At 33.1% G+C, this 22,336-nt stretch overlaps 1 protein-coding gene across 1 annotated transcript in view; it reads left to right on the forward strand.

The window, feature by feature from the left end:
* LOC141403033 (uncharacterized) overlaps nucleotides 1–22,336 on the forward strand; it is a 288,000-nt gene that overhangs the window by 59,360 nt on the left and 206,304 nt on the right. Inside the window, exon 7 of the mRNA XM_073985166.1 lies at nucleotides 6,700–6,837. Coding sequence (XP_073841267.1) covers nucleotides 6,700–6,837 — 138 coding nt within the window. The remainder of the gene's footprint in view (nucleotides 1–6,699; nucleotides 6,838–22,336) is intronic.

A 22,336-nucleotide genomic window follows, 5' to 3' on the forward strand; every position in this document is an offset into this window, starting at 1 on the left:
AACTTGGGCCTTTATTTAAAATTTTTGGTAGAGATGTGTTGTGACCGGAAAGAACCTCAAATGTCAAATTGTGGGTAGTTCGGATAGAAATGCAGCTAAAATCCTCAAATTATCCAAAATCGGGAGATACCGTTATATGTGGGTTATACTAAAACATGGACTTATGTTGAAAATTGTTGTGATGAAGTTTTGTGATCACTGGAAACCTTAAATGTCGGTTAAAAATTGTAGCTAAATCCTCAAAATACCGGAAATGAAAGCTATACCAAAACATGGACCTGTGTTAAAATTTTTTGTGCAGAAGACTTTCCACTGGAAACTTAAAATGTCAATCTACAGGTAGTTCGATCAACAAATGTAGCTAAATTCCTCAAAACAACTTAAATCTTGAGGTACCGCTATATAGCGGCTATACCAAAGCATAGACATATTCTGACAATTGTTGAAGAAGTTTTGTGTCTCAAACGACAATACAAATAGTGCGGTCATTAAATGTAACTAAACTCTTCAAAGTACTTAAAACCGGGAGGTATCGTTTTATGGGGGCTATACCCAAACATAAATTTATGTTTACAATTGTTTGGTGTGGAACTTTTTCCTAACCTTAAATGTCCAGTTACAGCTAGTGGTCTGAAAATGTAGCTAAAAACGTCAAAATACATGAAATCGGGTGGTATACTTTTGGTGGAAAAGTTTCTTGATCACTGGGAACCCTAAATGCTAAATTATAGCTAGTTCAGAAAAAAAGTAGATAAAATCCTCAAAATACCTAAAATCCAGAAGTACTTTTATATGGGAGCTATACCAAAACGGACCATATGGACTATATTCGAATTTAAATCAAATCACATTTGCAGGTGATAATGGCTGGAACAAATACCGCGATTAGTTTCAGGCATTTCTTTTCTCAAGAAATTTAGTGACTGATGTGTAGACAGCGGAATTTTATGAAAACCCTATTTTCGATCCGAATAATGTCAAATTTTGGGGCTGGGCATATTTTTGGCTTCTGATTAAATTGCAATCGAAACGTATCACATATGCAAAAGTGTGCAAAATGCATAAATTATGCATATGAAAATATTATCTTTTGCATATGCAAAATTTATGCATTTTACATATTTTCGTATGCAACAAATATTTCAATAATATCTTCAAAAATGTTTAAGTGTACATTTTTTTCTGTTTAAAATTCTCTTCAGACAAGTCAATAAAATAGAGAAATGTATAACCACAGCCACGACCTTCAAACTACCGAAAATCGGGAGGTACTGTTCTATGGGAGCTATACGAAGACGTGGACCTATACCGACAAATTTCCGGTGGAAAGTTTTGTATCTCCAAGGAAGAGTAAATATCAAATTTCAGTCATTTCGGTGGGATATTGAGGCCGCAACCTTCAAAATACCGAAAATCGGGAGGTACCGTTCTATGGGGGTTATATGAAGACGTGGACCTATACCGACAGATTTCCGGTGAAATGTTTTATACCACCAACGCACAGTGGATCCACCCATTGGCCAAAAATAATAAAATGAATGTCAACATTTTGGTACAACATCTGGCAACTCTGACAGCTATGACATGGACCATTTTAAAAATATATTAGTTTTTGTTTCATTCGAACGCGATCTTCTTAAGAATTGCTTCAAAAGTCGGAACATTTGACTAATATTTTTGGTTGTGAGTACTACCTATTTTTTAAGTGCAAATAAATATATTCAAAATATCGCGAAACTAATACGTATAGCAAAATATTATAGTGGATTTTGAAGGAGGAGGTAATAGCTTAATTTTCATTAAAAAATAGTTTTTAGCGTGTTGTGGAATTCTAGTTAGCTGCATATTTTTTTAGTGTATTTTGTAATGCCAATTCGATCTTATACTTAAATTTGACCTAAGGTTTTAGTCATGATGCCCACCAGTGCCCACCTCGGGAATAATTTTCCAAAGTAGGTCATGGGTTTAAGATTATTCAGTATTAAAATCAGCTGCCATCTAGTGCCAGACTATAAATGGTGGGTCGCTGACAAAAGCTGCCCTAGAATAGGGTTTCTATGGATATATTAGCTTATATCTCTGTTATCTGACCACGTACATTAACATAATTGACATCAGTGGCAAGATGAAGAAATCTTCTTCCAAATTTGTCTTACGTTGGCGGTACGTGTCTTCCAGGAAGAACGCTATAAGATCTATATTAAAAATTTTACCAATTTTCAGACAAAAATGTTGATTTTTTTAATCTGCTAGATTGGTTGGACTTTATGTTGTTTTGGAGATTGTTTTGTTTCCCCAAGCCTATTTTTGCATCATAAGATAATCGGGACCTTTGTTCATGTCATTTTGTATTAACAGCATAAAACAATTCTTACCGTATACCCCCTCCAGAGGGGAAAGTGGGGAGAATGTTACGCTCATGGTTTCTTAAAACACTCTTCGCAGCAGCGCAAAGCTGTAACCGGCGCATTGGCTTGATTTTTACACTCTAAATATTTTTGGCCACCTTCTCCATACAAGTGGATCCACTGTGCAACGGAGACTTAAAACAACATTTCAAGCATTTGAAGCATTCAAGCATTGAAGACGTGGACCTCTATCGACAAATTTCAGGTGGAAAGTTTTTATACCCCAACGAAGACTTAATACCAAATTTCAGCCATTTCGGTAGGATCCTTGAATACTGTTTTGCATATGGTTTTGCATATGCTCGTTTTATGCAAATGTATGTATCAAAAAATGGAAAATATGCAAACATTTCTGGGCCTAATTCGTTTTATTTTGTGATAAAACGAGTTTCTGTCTAATCAAATTTTCTCTACGACCATCCTAGCCACATATGCATTTACATAGGATTCCGCTGTCTACTGATGTGACTATGTTTTTCTCCTCAAGATATTCTTCTTCATAAAATTACGGCTGCTTTTTGATATCACGGAAGTTGTAGTGGAAATACCCATATCAGTTGGTTGAAATGATTATCAGCTTTTTACAGAATAGAGACGATTTCTATGCCCTCCGTCCTTGAACTAATAAGCACTTTAGTCACTTTAATCTTCGAGCTTTGTATTCATTCATTACATCGAAATAGGTGCCTATAGCAAATTACGTTATGTTAACACGAAAAGTTGCCCATTTATTAAACTCATACCTTCTGACCTTCCTATTTGCTCCTTTCCACATATTAAGCAGTGGATTTAGCAGCTACCCGAATTAATCGTAAAAATGTTAATAAATTAAGTGGTAACCATAAGTGGAAAAAAACTATTGCTTCAAATACTAAATCAAGTCGCTAAAATCGAGAAGTTATTCTACACCCCTTACTGTGCCCAGCACGATGTGCAATTCGAATAACAAAATCGAAACCTCAATAAATTAGTGTTTATGTGCCATTATTTCATTACAGATGTAGTATTTATTTATAATTACCGAACAGCACTGAAAGGTTTGTAGTTGTCGTTGTAAATGTTGCATGTTAAGCTGTTACGACTTTTGGGTGTGAAATGGGGGGAGGGTAATTTTTGATCATTCCAACATATGTATGTTGTATGTATAATAGGGATATACAATTTTCTGAGTACAAAATGTCACAAAAACGTCATAAGGGAAATGTAATAAAGATACTTTGATGTGGTCAAAAGTGTGGTTAGTTGAGTTATGACTTTTTGACATTTTTTAAATGATTTCCTGTATCACGGATGAATGAACTTTTGCCTATTATTCATTAAAATAAGGTTAATTCTATTGAAATGTACAAAAAGTTTACTCACGAATCGATTTTAAAAAACAACATTTTTTGAAAAAATTTATGAAATGAAAAGAAATCTCAGAAATGATTTCCTGGTGCACGAATGAATCAACTTAAAGCTAATAATAATTAAAATAACGTTTATTCCATTCAAATATTGAAAAAGGTCATGCACAAACCACTAGGAATTTTTTTATTTTTTTTTTGTTTTTGTTAAAAAATTATATTTTTGAAAAAAGCTTATGTTATGTCAGCTTGGTTATCTCATGTGGTTCTAAAGTATATTTTCAATTATATATCTGCTTACAATGACTTCAAAATGTACTCATAATTCTGATAAACTCAAATTTTAAAATCATTTTGTGCGTGAGGTTTTTTCTTATGTAAAAACTCATCACGCTATGACACAGGGATGTGAGGTTGTAAGAAAGTCATAATCCTAGTGGTTAGTCGAAATTATATTACAGTATAGTCTCGATAATCCGGACACTAGATTTTTTTACATTGTAGGCTCTATAATCCGCACATCTCATATTTTTCGTACCTCGATAATCCGGACATAAATTTTTTTCTTATCTTGAACATTAGATTCTTATTTATTTCATTGACGTTTTCGTTCTTAGCAATAGCAATTTGTGTATAAATAAGAAAAAAATAAGTTTTTTAAAGTTTTCGGTTCACATCTCGTCTTTCTGGCTAGCCACTGTTGACTCAGTTACACAGTCAATATGAAATTAACTATCTGAATCTGTCGAATGATTTTTCTACCATTGATGGCTGACTATGACAAGCAACAGTATATTTGACCTACTGTTGCGTAGCCTAGTTCCCTTTTGGGGATGTTCCTTTCCTCCAAAGAAATTAGTCCAATAGCCTTCTGATTTGTGAGAAAGTCCCTTGGGATCATTTAATGTATTCCAAGGATATTTTACATAGAAATTTTTAAAGCATTGGGATAATTATCTTAGTTTTTAGATTCTCTAACTGATTTTTTGACAGAGCTCTAGGCAGAACTAGAACCCTACTAAAAATATGATTTATTGCCGATATTATAAGCATATTAAATTTACCGATTTTTGTCGGTAAAATTGGAAAGTAAATTTGGAAGTGCTAAAATGCCCGCTATCTTTGATATTTGCTTAATACGAGTATGAATTCGTTGACCTTAGATGTCAGGTTATTAGCTAGTAAACAACCGTTATTATTGATTTTAACTTAGAAAATAATATGTTTTTCTAATCCGGACAATTCGATAATCCGGGCATCGCCAAACATGTGGTGTCCGGATTATCGAGACTATACTGTATATAGTACTTTCAGACAATTTGGAATACAATTGTGCATGGTCCTAATAGTAATATTTGTGGCATTTTGATCAATATAGATGATGCATGTTTTGGATATTGGATATACATGTTGACATGTTTTAGATATTCTTGATAACAATGAAACTTTCCTCAATATAGAAAACAGTGTAATTTTTCAAGCCAATGCAATAAAATGTACATAAACTTTTACCGCAGTATCCCTAATATCCAATACCATTCGACTTTTCACGCTATGAAGTTGAATGGGGGCGTCGTTGGTACAAATGAACGCCTGGAATTACATGGGGTTTTACACAAATTGAAATTAATGCAATTTTGTCTATATTCTCGATACGGTGTAGTGTGGAGCTAATTTTAAGAGGATTATTGAATTATTGCTAACCATGAAAGTCAATGTTATAGATTGGTATTTCGGATTCTCCCACCGTACTCACGTTTGTCAGTGTTCTAATTATACATTTATTATTGACAATTTTAAAATATAAACATGTGATGAGAACTAGTTATACGGTATATTGAGCGATTTTGTAACTACATAATTGGTAACAGAATTACTACCTCCAATGTTATGATAGTTTCTTTACAATTGTAAATAACATCATTAATTAACGAAAAAATTTTTGCACGTTAGTCGGTAAATAAAGTTGTAGCTTTTAACAAAATTGTTGTAATAAATATACACAACCACTTCCAACGAAAATATTGATTTTGTCATCACATTACAAAATCATAGTTCTGGTTTATATCAACATACAATTTTATGTTCTGATGATTTTAAATCATAGACAAATAAACGAATAGACAGAGAAATTTTAGTGTGCTTGTTTTATGTAGGGGTCGCTCTTACAACGAATATTCTGTGTGTTCACTCAATTGCATTTTGTTTTTGGGTAAATTGCAAGTTTTTTTTTAATTTTTTTATATGAGGATGTAGATTTGGCCAAATACTACCCACATATTATCTTTTACCGTCAAAAATAGTTTAAAAATGTATAGTTCTTGTCATTTTAAAAATTGAGTATCGTAAACTGACTCAATTCTCATTGAGTGAGAGAAGTTTCAGATTTTGATTTGGATATAGCTCTCATATGTATTTTCGGCCGATTTCATGTATTTTATGCATTAAACATGCTATGTATGTCCAATTTCAATGAAATTTGGAATATGTGACGGTATCGGGCCTAGAAATAAATTCACCAAATTATATTGAAATCGGTTCAGATTTGGATATAGCTCTTATATATAATTTTGTCCGATTTCATGTATTTGATGCACTAAACATGGTAATTATATCCGCTTTTAATGAAAGTTGGAATGTGTGCCGAAATTTAGCTTACAAATGTATAAAAATATATTTTACCTTATTCGGGGTAGCGAAGCGCACCGGGTTCAGCTAGTAGTATGTATACTAGAAATAACCGGAGAAATAAATGGAGTGTTTTGAAGATTTCGGTATTACACTGCGAAAACTTTAATTTTTTTTATTTAAAAATATTTACAAATTTTAAGATATATGTATTACATTTTATTAAATTAAATGCAGTTTTTCTAGTTGACGATTATTTCCCCCGTTTATTATTATTCCCCTGTTCTTATGTAATTTTTCATGTCTTTCAATTTCAGAAATACACTGGCAAATGTACATGCAATGCGTCTGATATCCTAGAAGCTATTAAAGAAAATGATCTACTGCGCGAAACAATACGCGGACCACCAGGACTGCCGGGTAAAGAGGGTAAAACTGGATCTCCGGGACGAACGGTAAGACTTGATATTAATTGTATTTTTTATGTTGATGTTTAGGGTCATTAATCTATGTTTTTTAAAAAACTGTTTTTATTGTTCTATGTTGATGTTTAGGGTCATTACTCTATGTTTTTTAAAAAAACTGTTTTTATTCATGTTCATATTTTCTAAAGCAAGGAAATTCTCAATTACAGTAAACATGTTGTAATCTTTTGTTTTAGAACCTTAGTAGCAATAACATTCTACGTTCATAGAAGGAATTATTAAAATTTTTACTGATCAATCCAATGGTTGGTTAATTTTCTCAAAAACAAAAAAAAAAATAAGAACAAAAAACTTCAAAATTGTCCAACCTTAGAGGAATCTCTTCAGGCAGTTTTTAAAAAAATATAGTTTAGTTTTTATTTTAATTCGATTTGCAATTTAGTCAATTTTGTTATTATCAGAATTTATGAACATAAGTATTTAAATAAAATGCAGTTCAATAGTTCATATCTCACAACAAAACAACAAAATCCCTCTTATTCTTACTAACCATAAAATTGGCAATTTTTATTATTATTTTATTATTTTAAAATCTTTTTTTTTTTTTAAATTTTTACCCCCAACCCTGTTACAGGTTACGATAACCGAAAAGGTAATATTTTTACAAATAAAATTCCCAAAGCTTTCTCGTCCTACAATTAACAATATCTAACAGTTACTCACAAAATGCGTTGATTGGTTTGCACCTAACTACGAGTATGTAATAACATAAATAACATGATCTCAAGCAAGTAATATAATTGTCTAACGGTTATGGATTCAAAAATAATTTCATACTATCGGCAAAAGAAATCTAATCTAATTTCCCAACTTAACCAAAATACAGAATGACATATCGTTGTGTGGTCAAAGGATTCTTCCGTTGTGAAGCCTGTATCACATGAAGAAGTTGTGGTCCCAATATTTTTAATCCTAATAGCCCCTATTTTTGACCCAAAAATTTCCAAAATATTCTACTAAGCATATTCTATTTGTTATTCAAGGTACCCTTATTGAATCCGCCCGTGGAAAGAAAGACATTTACTTAAAAATGTTGGCTTTTAGATCATTTTATTGTAGCAATTCGCAAATTCACGTATTCTGAACTCTTCGGATATGTGGTGGTCTTTTTAATGGTGTCGTCCCATGTTCTATTTGCAGTTCACTGAATTGAAATAGAACGGTGTTTCTTTATTTTTATTTGGAAATTTTTAATATTAATTTTAATTAATTTCTCGTTAGAGTCGAGCAATGATTTTTGCAAGTGAAAGAGGAAAGTCGAAGATTCGAACCCAACCAATCACCACTATGTGACAAGTTTCGTCTTTGGTAGAGTCTCATCAGACATATCTGCTGTGGAGGGGCTTTGCTATCATCTAACTTTTCCTCTTTAAAATTCAATTTTCTTTATGTTTTATGACTTGAGCCTTTTCACGTCCCTTCTAGAATATTTCATAGAAAATATTTACGTGTTCCCTAGCTACGTTAAAGTACATTTTAATAGTAAAAAATAGGAAAAGAGCGAAATTTCGAAAAGCACGGTAAGAGAAATCTGACAGAACGTAAAAAAACCGATCAGAAGCCAGAAATCGTGGAGCTATAGCTAGTCAGTGCCATTTTTATCCTCAGTCTTTAGGCTAATGAGGCTGTGGCGCATGATAACTCTCGAACGGGTACTCCGTTTGGCTTCAAATTTTGTAAATCCGAATATTTTCACCAAACTTAGTTTAATTTTGGAGCGGGAAATTCGCATATTCAATCAAAAATTATATTTGCTCATAATTGGTTGTTATTTGGCATTGAGGGTAAAAAGTAGTAAAAAAATGTCTCCACAAAAAATAAAGGACTTGGGTACACGTTATATAAAAGTACCCCGGTTCCAGCCATTTTCCAGCTATTCTGGCTGAATAAACTACAACGTGACATAAAGGATTCAAGTTTCCTGAAAAGTTCTCCACGAAAAATGTGACCCTTGTTTTGGAATAACCTCTTATACCGGTACAGCTCGATTTCAGGTATTTTTAATTTTTAGCTACAATTTCTTACCGAATTGCCTATAACTTGCCATTTAGTGTTCGTAGTGGTCAAAGATCGTAGACGTAAGTCCACGTATTGTAATAGACCCCATATAACGGTACCACCATATCTCAGGTATTTTGAAGTTTTTAGATGTGTTCAGCCAGAAGAATTGGCTTTTATTTGTTACTATAATGTGTCCGCTACTTCGTTAAATTTTGCTCATATGACTAAAGTTTTCAAAATTGCATCAATTTCGTCTTGAGTTGCATAGTGTTAAATAATATATAGTCGAAATCGCTTACAACGTCGTCGTTTATAACGTCATATCGCTTATAATGACGAAATCCAAAAGTCCCGAATTTCTATCCTTTATATTCCACACAAATAAATATCGCTTACAACGTCTTCGCTTATAACGTCATGTCGGTTGTGACGTCGTTTTTTTTTGTGAAATATTTAATTTTTTTCTATCGGTTATAACGTTGAACCATACGAAGAAAACAAATTTGTATATATATTTTTTTCAAACTCAAACAACAACAAAATACCGAACCCATGCACGACATGTTCGAAGATAGGTTGGACAACTGAATTACGACTCACATGTAGGCGGTCAATTAAGCTTGAATTTGTGCCACCCAGTGTCACATCTGTTTTACAACCCATGGACCAAGGTGTAATAAAATCATTAAAATCGCATTGCCGGAATCGGAAAATATCCACTATTCTGGCAAGAATAAAAAAGCATCAAAGAACGAAATTAAATGTGTTGAATTATTGTTAAATGCATCGTGGAAAAATGTAACGCCTTCTGTTATTGGTAATTGTTTTCGTCATACGTGATTGACAATAGTCCTTTAAACGATTCTGAAGACATGTACCTTCATTCTCATTTCTCCCAACACGTAGAAGATATTGATGAACTAGTTGCCTTCGATGACAATGTTTTCACATCTGTCATGTATATTGACGAGGCTGAAGAAACTCTTCAAAAAATTATTTATTCAGAAGCAAAAAATGTGTGTTTGGAAACTCTTTCAAATTGAAAGCTTGTGTTGGAATTTTTCTATTTTAAATAGAATTATAAGATAGGATAGGATATTAACCTAATTAGGATATGCATGTATTTTAGATAGTTATTTTTTATTATTTCGGTTTTAATTCTTTTCTACGTATGTATATAAAATGAAAAAGTAATAAAATATAATTTAAAAAAATTAAGTTTCAGGGTTTTTATTTAGAAATGCACTTAAACTAGGAAATAATTTGTCGCTTAGCCTCAATAAACAAATATATATTCTTTCTCATGATGAAATATCTCAAATAAAACGCTTGGCGTTTAATTTTGCCACAATTTATAATTTAAATACAAGCGTTTTATTTGATAGATTCCATCATGAGAAAGAATATATTTATTGAGGCTAAGTGACAAATTATTTCCTAGTTTTAAGTGCATTTCTAAATAAAACACTGAAAATTAATTTTTTTAATTTATATTTTATTTTTAACTTTTTAGTAAATACATTTTTTGACCACTGAGAACGAAATTATAGTCAATTTAGGCCGAAAATTTGGATAAAAACTTTAAAATGCCTGAAATCGTGTAGTACCGTTATATAAAGGCTATACCAAAACCTGGACTTATGTCCATAATTTTTGGTGGGGAAGTTTCTGTACCATTGGGGACTCCAAATGCCAAGTAACAGCCAATTAGGCCTCAAAATGAAGATAAAATCCTCATAATACTTGAAATTGTTAGCGCTATAAGGGGGACCTGGACCTATATTCACAATTTTTGGTGGGGAAATGTCTGTATCATTGGAAATACCAAATGACAGCTAATTCGGGCAAAAATGAAGATAAAATCCTCAAAATCCCTGAAATCGGGTGGCACTGCTATATGGGGGCTGTAGAAAAAATTGGGCCCATATTTATGTATTGTCATCCAAATCTGAAAAGTGTGCAAAGTTTTAGTCCGATTGGTCAACTGCAACTGTGTGGAAAATGAGTTACAAGAGTTGAAATGCAAGTTAAATAAAACACCGTTAAAACATTGTAAAATGGACAAATCTTTGTTTTAATTTCATATTCACGTATTGTCATCTAAATCTGAAAAGTGTGCAAAGTTTTAGTCCGATTGGTCAACTGCAACTGTGTCAAAATCGAGTTACCAGATTTGAAATGCAATTTAAATAAAACGCCGTTAAAACACTATAAAATGGACCAATATTGGTTTTGATTCCATATTCATGTATTGTCATCTAAATCTGAAAAGTGTGCAAAATTTCAGTTCGAATGGTCAACTGCAACTATGTTAAAAATGAGTTACCAGATTTGAACTAAACGGACCAAAGCAAGTTAAATAAAACACTGTAATAAAAATTGAAACAATGTTATTATACCCAAAAGTCACTATACATAATAGATTTTCACCTCTTTTATAAATATCGTTTATAACGACTATCGCTTATAGCGTCCGATTTTGGTCGGTCCCTTGACCGCCGTTATAAGCGATTTCGACTGTATATAAGTACCCAGCAAAAAGTTTGCCTCCAAAGAGGCAGTTAAATGATATGTACAAGTGATCTGGAAGTGCATCAAATTATGAATTTTCACTCATGATTTTTACAAGAGCGTGACTACTGAAAGAGGCACTCCATTGCACTGCATTTTAACTGACCCTCTGGCACTGCATTTTAACTGACCCTTTGGCACTGCATTTTAACTGACCCTTTGGCATTGCATTTTAACTAACCCTTTGGGGTAGAATAGGATGCAGTCCAAAGCACGTGTCTTTGCCATTACAAAATATCCCAGAACAAATAAAATGCATTTATTATTTGTGGAGAACAAAAATATTAAGAACTTTATTACATTAACACAAATTATGAAAATTCTCCATTGAATTCAATCGCAAACATGCGTGTTTCCTCCACTCTCTATTTAATCCAAGCTGAATTGTTTATGCTTCATCTGATATTTGGGTTTGATTTTGTCTTGCCATCACCAGTTAAGATTTCGACATGTACTCCATTGGGAAATTTTCTTCTCGTGAGTTACCAGAAAAATGTTCACAAATTAAATATTTTGTAGTTTGTATTAGCAAATTTTTGGAAATTTTAACACGCTTACTTCTTTTTATAAAATGTATGCCGCTAATGCCGCTGTCTGTAGAGATGTACACACTGAATTATGAACTTGTAGGGATCTCTAACAACTGCTAATAAAATGTAGCGAACGGAGTGCCTTTTTCACGACTCCGTTTGGACTGCATCAGGATGCTGTTAAATTGTGAGAAATTGGAGTGCCTTTTTCACGACTCCGTTGAACTGCATCCGGATGTTGTTAAAATGTGACAATTGGATGTGATTCCTTGGACTGCATCCAAATGCGGTTAAAATGATCACGACTCCGTTTGAACTGCATCAAAACATGCCGTGAAAGAACTAATCCACATTGCACTACTTCCAATTTATTTTGCTGGGTATGTATGTATGTATGTATATTCAATAGTCTTCAGTTCACAAAACCTGTATTGCTGCAGGTATGAATGAGGTTCAGTAGTAATTCCAATGCCTTCGATGCATTAACATTTATGCTTTCATAGAATGCAAAAGGTTTGATGTACTATTTGTAGTACTGCAGATTTTGTTTGCACTTTGGATTTTAGGGAATTAAATTGTATTCCCGAATGCAATATTATTTGTGTAGTGCTTTAGTAGCATAGCAAATTTTTTGTGGCACCCCATTTTGCCCCAGCGGAATTTCTTATGTAATAACCAAAAATATTTATGTTAGAGAATTAATTCCATTAAAGAAAAAAATCCCTCTATATTGTTGCTTTATTGATGTATTAATTAACATTATTTATTATATTATTAACACTGTGGGTCTTTATAGGGTGTAGGGTGGCATAAATATATTTTAAGTGTGTGCTTCACTGTTATTATGTTTCATAATAACATTTAAAATTTATAAAGTGGATACGATGAGCTTATTTTTCACATTAGAATAAAATTCAATTGCAATTATTGATAATGCTATTATATTGGTTGAAAATTTACCATATAATGCGGAAAGCAAAGCAGCTCTTCTGATTGAAAACGATAAATGAATTTTTAATTCATATAAATAAAAAGCAAACGTCGCTCTTTGGTTATAGCATCCGTTGAAAACAGTCGGGCCGATTTGGATATTTTGTTGTTTTTTTATTTCTTTAAGAAAAACTGACAAGTTTCACACTCACTTTTTTACCCTCCACCATTATATGGAGGATATATTTATATTTGTCATTCCGTTTGTAACAAATCGAAACATTCGTTGAAGACCCCATAAAGTATATGAGGAAAAGTCAACATTTGTCAAAAAAAATATTAAAATTGCCTTTCGAAGCTACATGCAAGATTTTTGGTACATGGATTGCGACAAAATTCCCATTCTCAAACCTATTCGAGATACTAATTTTGGTTATTGCGCGCAAAAGTTGTGGCGGTTTCAGTTCTGATTATAAGAAAAAATATTAAAACATATAATTATTATTAAAATACAAAAAATAATAAAAAAAAACAAGTGAGCCAAGGCTATAGTCGGGTCGGGGCCGACTATGTAATACCCTACACCACTACCCCCGTTCATAAGCTTTTGACTAATAAAATTCAAAATATTAAAATTGGGATAGCTTAGCGCCTTTGATCTGAATGTCTTCATTAACACAGGTCAATTTTTTGAAACGCATTTAAGTGCATCGACAGTACAACCCAAATAAAAAATGGAAAAGTGAGATGTATGCCAACCATCAATAGGCTTCTTTCTCTGTTAGACCCCCATCAACCCCCAACATTTCGTGAGGATCCGATCAAAATTTTGTAGTGTGATTGCACAAAAATGGAAAAAGGGATGCATTACCGACTATTGCGATATCTCTGTTGTTTGACCACCTATGACAACCTATTTCACATCGTTGTAAAGGTGATATTTTCTACTTTCATTAGCAGGTTTTGCTTTTGATATACCCCTTTTAGAAACGGAGATATTCGCTTTGAAATAAAACTTTGACATTTTCTCCAAATAAGTTTTTTCCCATTCCGACCCCTGAATATTATCCGACCATCACCAAAATCAATAGGCTTCTTCATCTGTGTGACCCCCATTAACCATCAAAATTTCGTGACGATCCGATCAAAATTGCGACCTGTAGCGTGATTTCCAAAAAAGTGGAAAAATGGGATGTATTACCGACTATTGCGAAATCTCCGTTATTTGGTTACCTACGCCGACCTAGTTTACATCGTTGTAAAGATGGGATCTTCTACTTTCATAGGCAGGCTTTGCTTTTGGAAAGTCCCCAACCAAAGCTGTGATAATCGTCATTATAATTAAAATCGCAAAAATGAAAAGTTGGGTTTTATTTGCGACTATTGTGATATCTTCGTTGTTTGACCACCTACGACAACCTACTTTACATCATTAGAAAGGTGATATTTACTACTTTTATTGTCAGGTTATTTTTGCTTTTGGTATACCCCGTATAGAAGCTGAGAGATTCGCTTTGGAAAAAAACGTTGTCTTTTTATCCACATAAGTTTTTTGCCCATTCCGACCCCTAAATATTATCCGACCATCACCAATAGGCTTCTTCACCTCCGGGACCCCCATCAACATCCAAAATTTCGTGACGATCCGATCAAAATTGCGACCTGTAGCGTGATTACAAGGTTTAGATGGACAGACGGACTGACGGACGGACACACATAGCCAGATCGACTCAAATCGTCGAGACATTCATTTTGGTATATATAAGTATGGGTCTACGACCATTATTTCGATGCGTTACAAACTTTTTGGCCAAAACCAACTTATAATACCCTCCCCACATAGTGGTGTAGGGTATAATAATAAATTTATTTTGATAGTTAGTTTAAGAATATGTAGAAAAATTAGGGCGGAGTTATTATTCGCAAACGATCACATTTTTTATTGTAATCACTTCTCGAATACATGCTAACATCTAGTGGATGATATGGGTAACGTTCAAATAAATTTTGGGTTCCTTTAAATGGGGTATAATATTGAAATAAAACTGTATCGGATAATGTTCATTTTGAAGTGCCTGTAAATCGCGAAATCCTCAAAATCACTTGATGCGCATGCGGTTTATCAATTCAGCGAATGCTTCACTTCTAATTTATACACATATATCAGGATTTACTTTGGCCTCTAAGATGTGCATCGTCTATAGTTTAGTGTGCAAAAAAGGCTGACTTCCGTATTATCAGTTGCTTTGTATTCGTGCATGAAACTAGGAGTTCTTAAATCTAATTCCATACTAGAGTAATTAAATGAAATTCCAGTAGTAGGGAAATCGATTTAAGAACCCCTACTTTCATGCACGAATACAAAGCAACTGACAATACGGAAGTCGGCCAAACTGTATAACGCTTATAATTTGCACAAAGTGCATACACTTTTTATGCGCATTCGATTTCACTATTAACCATAAAAAAATACATCGATCAAAACCCATGTCGATAAAATGCATCAATAACCGTGGATAACCGCGGATACAGCTCCAATGCCACTGACACATCATCCGCTGTTTTCGCAAAAACGCGAATGATGTGTCAGTTTCTTCACTGAAAAGGAAACGATGAACAGAATCGTGATTAAATCCGCAATATTTTCAAAACACATTTTTCGCACATTTTGCAGTGGCCGTTCTTGTGGTTGGATTTTCACGATCTATGATTAATATGATCCGGACCGTCAAAAAAGTAAAGTATCTTGGGGTAGAAGCACAGTCAAAAGGCAGTAGATTACTGTGATTCTGTAAAGACTACATAGTCAGTATATACATCAAATTATGCGTAATCGCGAGTTCTTTAATCCTACCATTGGCTTTTGGAAATACCCGAATGTGCGCCGCATTTAGATCAAAAATACGGAAAACACCTAAAATATGGCTTCAAAATGTCAGCATCCATAATAGGTGGATATAGTGGAGAATTAAAAAAAAAATTATACATCATTTTGTATTTGTTAGAATTATACAATTTTCCACCTGAAATTTGTCGGAATAGGACTACGTTTTCATATAGCACCTTTAGAACTATACCTCCCTATTTTCGATATTTTGAAGGTTGTTGCCTCAATATTTCCCCGAAATGGCTGCATTTTTGTATTTAGTCTTCGTTCGTAGTATACAATTTTTCGCCTGAAACTCGGTATAGGTCCAATATAGCTGAAATTTGGTATTAAGTCTTCCACCTGAAATCGGCATACACCATCAAATAGCACCCATAGAACGGTACCTCCCGATTTTTGGTATTTTGAAGGCTGTGAACATAATATCCCAAAAAAATGGTTTAAATTTTGTATTTAGTCTTTGTTGGTGGTATAGAACTTTTCGCCAGAAATTTGTCGGTATAAGCGGACGAAACCTACAGATTTTCGTATTTTGAAGGTTTTAGCCATGATGTTTGAAATTGTGTATTACGGGTTCTCAGATTGAAAGGTACTACGATACCGCACGATGTAAAGTCTTTTAAAGGATAAGTCTACTGTAGTGACTGTAACTTAGTATCTCGGATTCTAAATGTATAGAAAAGCTACGCGCAAAAAATTACCATACATATTCGTGTTTAAGTATATTTCCAATATAAAGGTACCTTCAGATTTTAAGTATTTTAAAGGTTCCACACGTACTGGCCCAATTAAAACTTTGTTTTGAAGAAAGCGATATTCTTCCGTTACTGTGGCGGGAAGGAAACTAATTGTTCCATTTTACTTCAATACTTCTCATGGTGTAGGGTATAAGAACTTCGGCCCGGCCGAACATAACTGCGGTTTTACTTGTTTAAATGTGTTACATGTAAAAAACTACTGTTCCGGTTTTCCTGAAATTTTCAGGTAAGGTACTGGGATGGCACCCGTTGAAATAGGCTACATATTTTGTTGAATATCGGCGAGTGGTCAGTTTTCTGGTACCTCAACCACGAACATAAAAAATTCGCTTAAATAGAGTCTACGGACTTGTATTAGTAGTGCGAGTGTCATATCGTCATTGTAATGCTTAACTTTCCATAATCACAGTGTAGAAGTTTCTACCATGGTACCAAAAAAGTGACAATCTAACATTAAACAACAATTACAAAATATACCAATCCCAACCTAATATACCACTTTAAACGTCCATTTCGGTGTCATAACGATGTTTACATCTGAGACCTACTTATTCAACTACGTATTGCATGCGTGTACTGTTTATCTTGTCAATGTGTGTGCATAAACTAATGATGGCATATGTACAGACAGGTATGTAAGATGTATGTACATTAGGGTTATGACTTTTTTACGACCCTGTATCTCGGAATAATATTTTAATGAGTTTTTATATAAGATTAGATAATATCTTACTTATAAGGTGATTCAATAAAATATATCAGGCACAAAGTCATTGGAAAATTTGTCTATATGAGTTTTTTTAACTTTTGAAGTCACTATAAGCAGATATATAACTGAAAATTAATTTTGCAGTCACACAACATAACCAAAATGGCATAATCTTTTGTTTCTCACTAAATTTGTAATCATATCATTGCATATATTTCATTTTATATCATTATCATGATTTTATTTCATATATACATACCTTAAAAGTGATTTGTGCGGGACCGTTTTCAATATTTAAATGGAATAAAAATTATTAAAGTCAATAATATGCAAGGAATGAATATTCGTCCAACAGGAAATAATTTGTTGAGAAAAAATGTTTTTTTGTATTTCATAGTATTTAAAAGTTATTTTAACATTTTTGAGAAAAAGGTCAAAATATCATAACCCTAATGTATATACATAGGTGTTATCTGACATATGCTGGTAGCTGAATATAAAAGGCACACATGGGTTACTCTGAAGGTTTTGTAAATTACATTCAATAAGTAGGGATAATGTTTTAAGTTCAAAATTAAATGAAAGGATTTCAGTTCGTCCCTACACCACAATCTGGTTTGTAAAGCGTTGAAGAGAGAATTTATGAAATATGTATGTGGAAACTATGCATTAATCCCCTGTGATATGACTTGATTTTAATGACTTTTATATTTAAATTGGGACGATTGTAACAGTGGTAATAGTAGTAATTCACCACATAATTAACTATTATGACTTTAATAAAGGATTACAAAAGTAAGAGATAAAAATAACATCTTTGTGTTTATTTCAGCTTGAGTCCATATTTTGTTGTAATTCAATTGTTTGAATAACAACAAAATATTTTAAAGTGGATATGAAATTGATTAGTTGCGGGCGAAGGGTAGGGAATACTATAGTTTCAGTTGTAACCAAACAACTTCATCAGTTCCCTTTTTCGCCGACTCTGTATCGATAAACAGGTCAACAAAGCCATCTAGCAAATTAAATAAAATGAGAAATTTGCTGTATGGCCCTAAAGCTGTTTACCCTACAATTTGAGTCGAACTAAAGGATTTCATATCCACCACTGTTTTTATGTCGTCTTTGCTTCGCAAAGAATACGAACCCCATTCGTTATGAACACCAGCAACTTTCTGCGGTTAACCAATCCAACGCAGCAGTCGATTGAACTCAGCCACAATGAAAGCAAAAAGGTACATGTTCGAATACTATAAAATTAGGTGAACAATAAAATAAAATTATTTTCGCGAAAAAATATATTTTTCCAGTTTTTTGTTTTTGTACAGTCTCTGAACAAGATAAGCTTATAGAAATTCCAAATTCTTTTTGCATCTTCATTCTTTAATATATTTTTTTATTCATTTTTTATGATAATTTTTAAGACAACTCGAATTTTAAAAGTGAATAAGTGCATGATGCGATCGTTTGCGGACCATAATTTCTTTTAATGATTTACGCACTGAAGTCTCCAACATCAGATCCAATCATAATATTTCGCGCATATTTGCGCCATTCTGAAAAAAACCCATTTTTATCAACTAAAGCCATTGAAATATTTAAATATGGAAGTATTTAAGAAAATGATATAGAAATAGAAAATATATTTTAGTTCCAGCGTTCGCCAAATCTAGATAGTTGTTTTTATATGTTCACTCTAAGTTTATCGCGATACATCTCGTCTTTTGATATATGTTTGCGCCATTCCGAAAAATCACGGATTTTTCTCAAGTAAAATTGGAATAGTTTATATAAAGCAAATTTAAAAAATTAAAAAAGTATTTTTTCAACGTTTGCCAACACTAAATTTGGGTCGGTCTTATATCCGGGACTCTTATTTATCAGAATAAATCAAAACTTTTGATATATGTTTGCGCCATTCCGAAAAATCACCGATTTTTCTCAAGTAAAATTGGAATAATTAATGTAAAGCAAATTTAAAAAATATATTATGGCTACGTTTGTCAACACTAAATTTAGGTCGGTCTTATAACCGGGATTCCTATTTATCACATTAAATCAAAACTTTTGATAAATGTTTGCGCCATTGGTTGGTACACGGTGTGCCTTAACCAAATTTAAATGAAGCACCTTTCACACATGGGAAGTTTTTGCAGATTCTGAAACTACAATGCTCATAGATGAGAAATCTCAAGAAACAAAAAAATCGCCGGAGGGATTTTCAAATAAATCGCGATTTAAGTTCACATTTTTAGGGGTTCTTTAGGTTTTCACGATTTTGCTTGGAAACCGCAAGTCCTATGTAAATGGGCCTAAAAAATGTTGTAGCTGTGAAAATTCTCCACAAGATTGACCTTTATATAATTTGCATAGGCTTTACCGTTTTTGAGATATAGAAGTTCAAATTGAGACAATGCACTTACTGTATCGCCTCCTGATAAAACAATGTAATGCTCAGTGCGCCTTAACTAAATTTTGATGAAAAACGCTTACACATGGGAAGATTTCGCGGATTCAGAAACAGCAATGTTCATAGATAAGAAAAATAAAAAAAATCAGAAAAAATCGCCGGAGGGATTTTTAAATAAATCGCGATCAAAATTCAAAATTTTAGAGGTTTTTTAGGTTTTCACGATTTTGCTTGGAAACCGCAAGTCGTATCGAAATGAGTCTAAAGAAAATGTTGTAGCTGTGAAAATTTTCTACAAGACTGACCTTTAGGTTTTTTCGTAGGTTATACCATTTTTGAGATATAGAGGTTCAGTTCTAGTTTTTAGGTTTTTATCTTAAGTCTTCAAGATTTTGCTTGGAAACCGCAAGTCATATCAAAATGGGACTAAAGAAAATGTTGAAGCTCTGAAAATTCTCTACAAGATTGGATGATTTATTTTTCTAGGTTGTACCATTTTCAAGATGTATAAGTTTAATTTGGGAAATTGCAGTAATGACATTGTTTTCTAAGGAGGCGATACAGTCAGTGCATTGTCTCAATTTGAACTTCTATATCTCAAAAACGGTGAAACCTACGAAAATATCATAAAGGCCAATCTTGTGGAAAATTTTCACAGCTACAAAATTTTTTTAGGCCCATTTGCATAGGACTCTCGTTTTCCAAGCAAAATTGTGAAAACTTAAAGTACCCCTAAAAATGTGAACTTTCATCGCGATTTATTTGAAAATTCCTCCGGCGATTTTTTTCGTTTCTTGATATTTCTCATTTATGAGAATTCTAGTTTCAGAATCTGCAAAAACTTCCCAGGTGTAAGGATCTTCCATTTAAAATTAGTTAAGGCGCACCATGGGTAGTTATAGTAAATTCATAATAAATTTTTCTTATTTTTAATTTTATCCTTTCTGTACCAAATTTCATCGGCAGTTTAGGATAATTTTATAGACTGAATCATATGTGTGTGTATGTACATTTCGGTTATATTACAAAAAATCACCGTGATAAATTGGAGCTTTCGGGCAATTGAATAAGAAAATCGATTAAAAATATGTGGATATGAACCGATTTCAACCAAAATTGGAATGTTGTGTTCTAGCCTAGTTTTGTGTGTTTGTAACAATTTTCAGATTGATCGGACCTATATTACGCTTTTAGTGCATTATTTACCTCATATCCGATGCTAATATATATGGGACCTTTGGATATAGGTCCGATTTTGACTATTTTCTACAGAAATATTCCTTGGAACGAAGATATGATTTATGCAAAATATTATATCAATCGGATTATAAATGAGCTTTTCATGACGTAACTACAACAATTGTAATTTTGTTATAATTGCGCAGAAGTTCACATTTTGTTCCATGGATAAAAATGACTTGTTACGAATAATAATAATAACTGCTGGTCGGATTTTCTGACATACTCTTCTAATTTTAAGTTAACTACTTAAAAATATTTTCATTACACCCTCTCCACCAAAGTATTATGAAGTTCGTTTTCCCTTTTTAACGCATTGAAATAATCATTTGCGACACTATATAGTAAATATATTCTTGATAAGTGTAAAATTCTGGGTCGATCAATGCATGTCCGTCCGTGAGTCTGTGGTATTCACTCTGGCATCCACAAAAACTGAGAAGGGACGCTGAAATTTTGAAAAACGTTTGTTTGAAGGCAGCTCAAGTTCGAAGATCGGATATATTGGTCCACGTTTTGGTATAGTACCTACCCAGCAAAATGTTCGATGCCAAAGATGCCATTCAATCATGCGTGAAAGTAATCTGGCATGCCATCTTTTTAGCATCTTAATCGATGAAGATGCTATTCATTTTTGGATCCAAAGCATGTTATTTACACCAATGCTTTGACATGTCATTTTCACCAATGCTTTGGCATGTCATTTCCACCAATGATTTGGCTTGTCATTTTCACCAACCCTTTTCAATGACATTATTGGTTGTGATTTCGAGTCTCCGACAACATCAAGCCTATTGTAAATAATTAATTTTATATATTTAGAAAAATGTGGATAAATAAAAACACAAAATTCATATATATTGGATCGATGGAATGGGTTGAAATGTTGATGAAAAGATCGGATCTTTCACGACTTCCTTTGCATGGGTTCAAATCAGCGTTGCCGACAGTTTTTGGTCGGAAATCGTCAAAAAAATCGTCATATCGTCAACAAAATTTGGAAAATCGTCAAAAATCGTCAACATGGTCCAAAACTAGGTTTGGTTACCTTTTAATGGGATTTTTTTTGCTGATAGTTTTGTCAATGAGACTGACAACATAAGATATACAACCCAAAGCAATAAATCTAACCCAATCTCACCTAAATACCGTTATAAACAGCTTTCATAAAATGATAGCTTTCCCTATGGTCATCGAGTTTGTAATAATGCGGTGCCAAATCTAGTTCGAAAAATAATGAACCGATCGTCATATATTTTTGTGGGCTTATTTAGAGCATAAAGATGTAGTCCTTCATCGGTCGATTTTTATACCCTCCACCATAGTATGGAGGGTATATTAAGTTTGTTTTTCCGTTTGTAACGCATTGAAATACTCATTTGCGACCCTATAAAGTATATATATTCTTGATCAGGGTAAAATTCTAAGTCGATC

Source organism: Musca autumnalis, unplaced genomic scaffold, assembly GCF_047663935.1.
Source record: "Musca autumnalis isolate F117 unplaced genomic scaffold, ASM4766393v1 scaffold_4, whole genome shotgun sequence".
NCBI lineage: Eukaryota > Metazoa > Arthropoda > Insecta > Diptera > Muscidae > Musca > Musca autumnalis.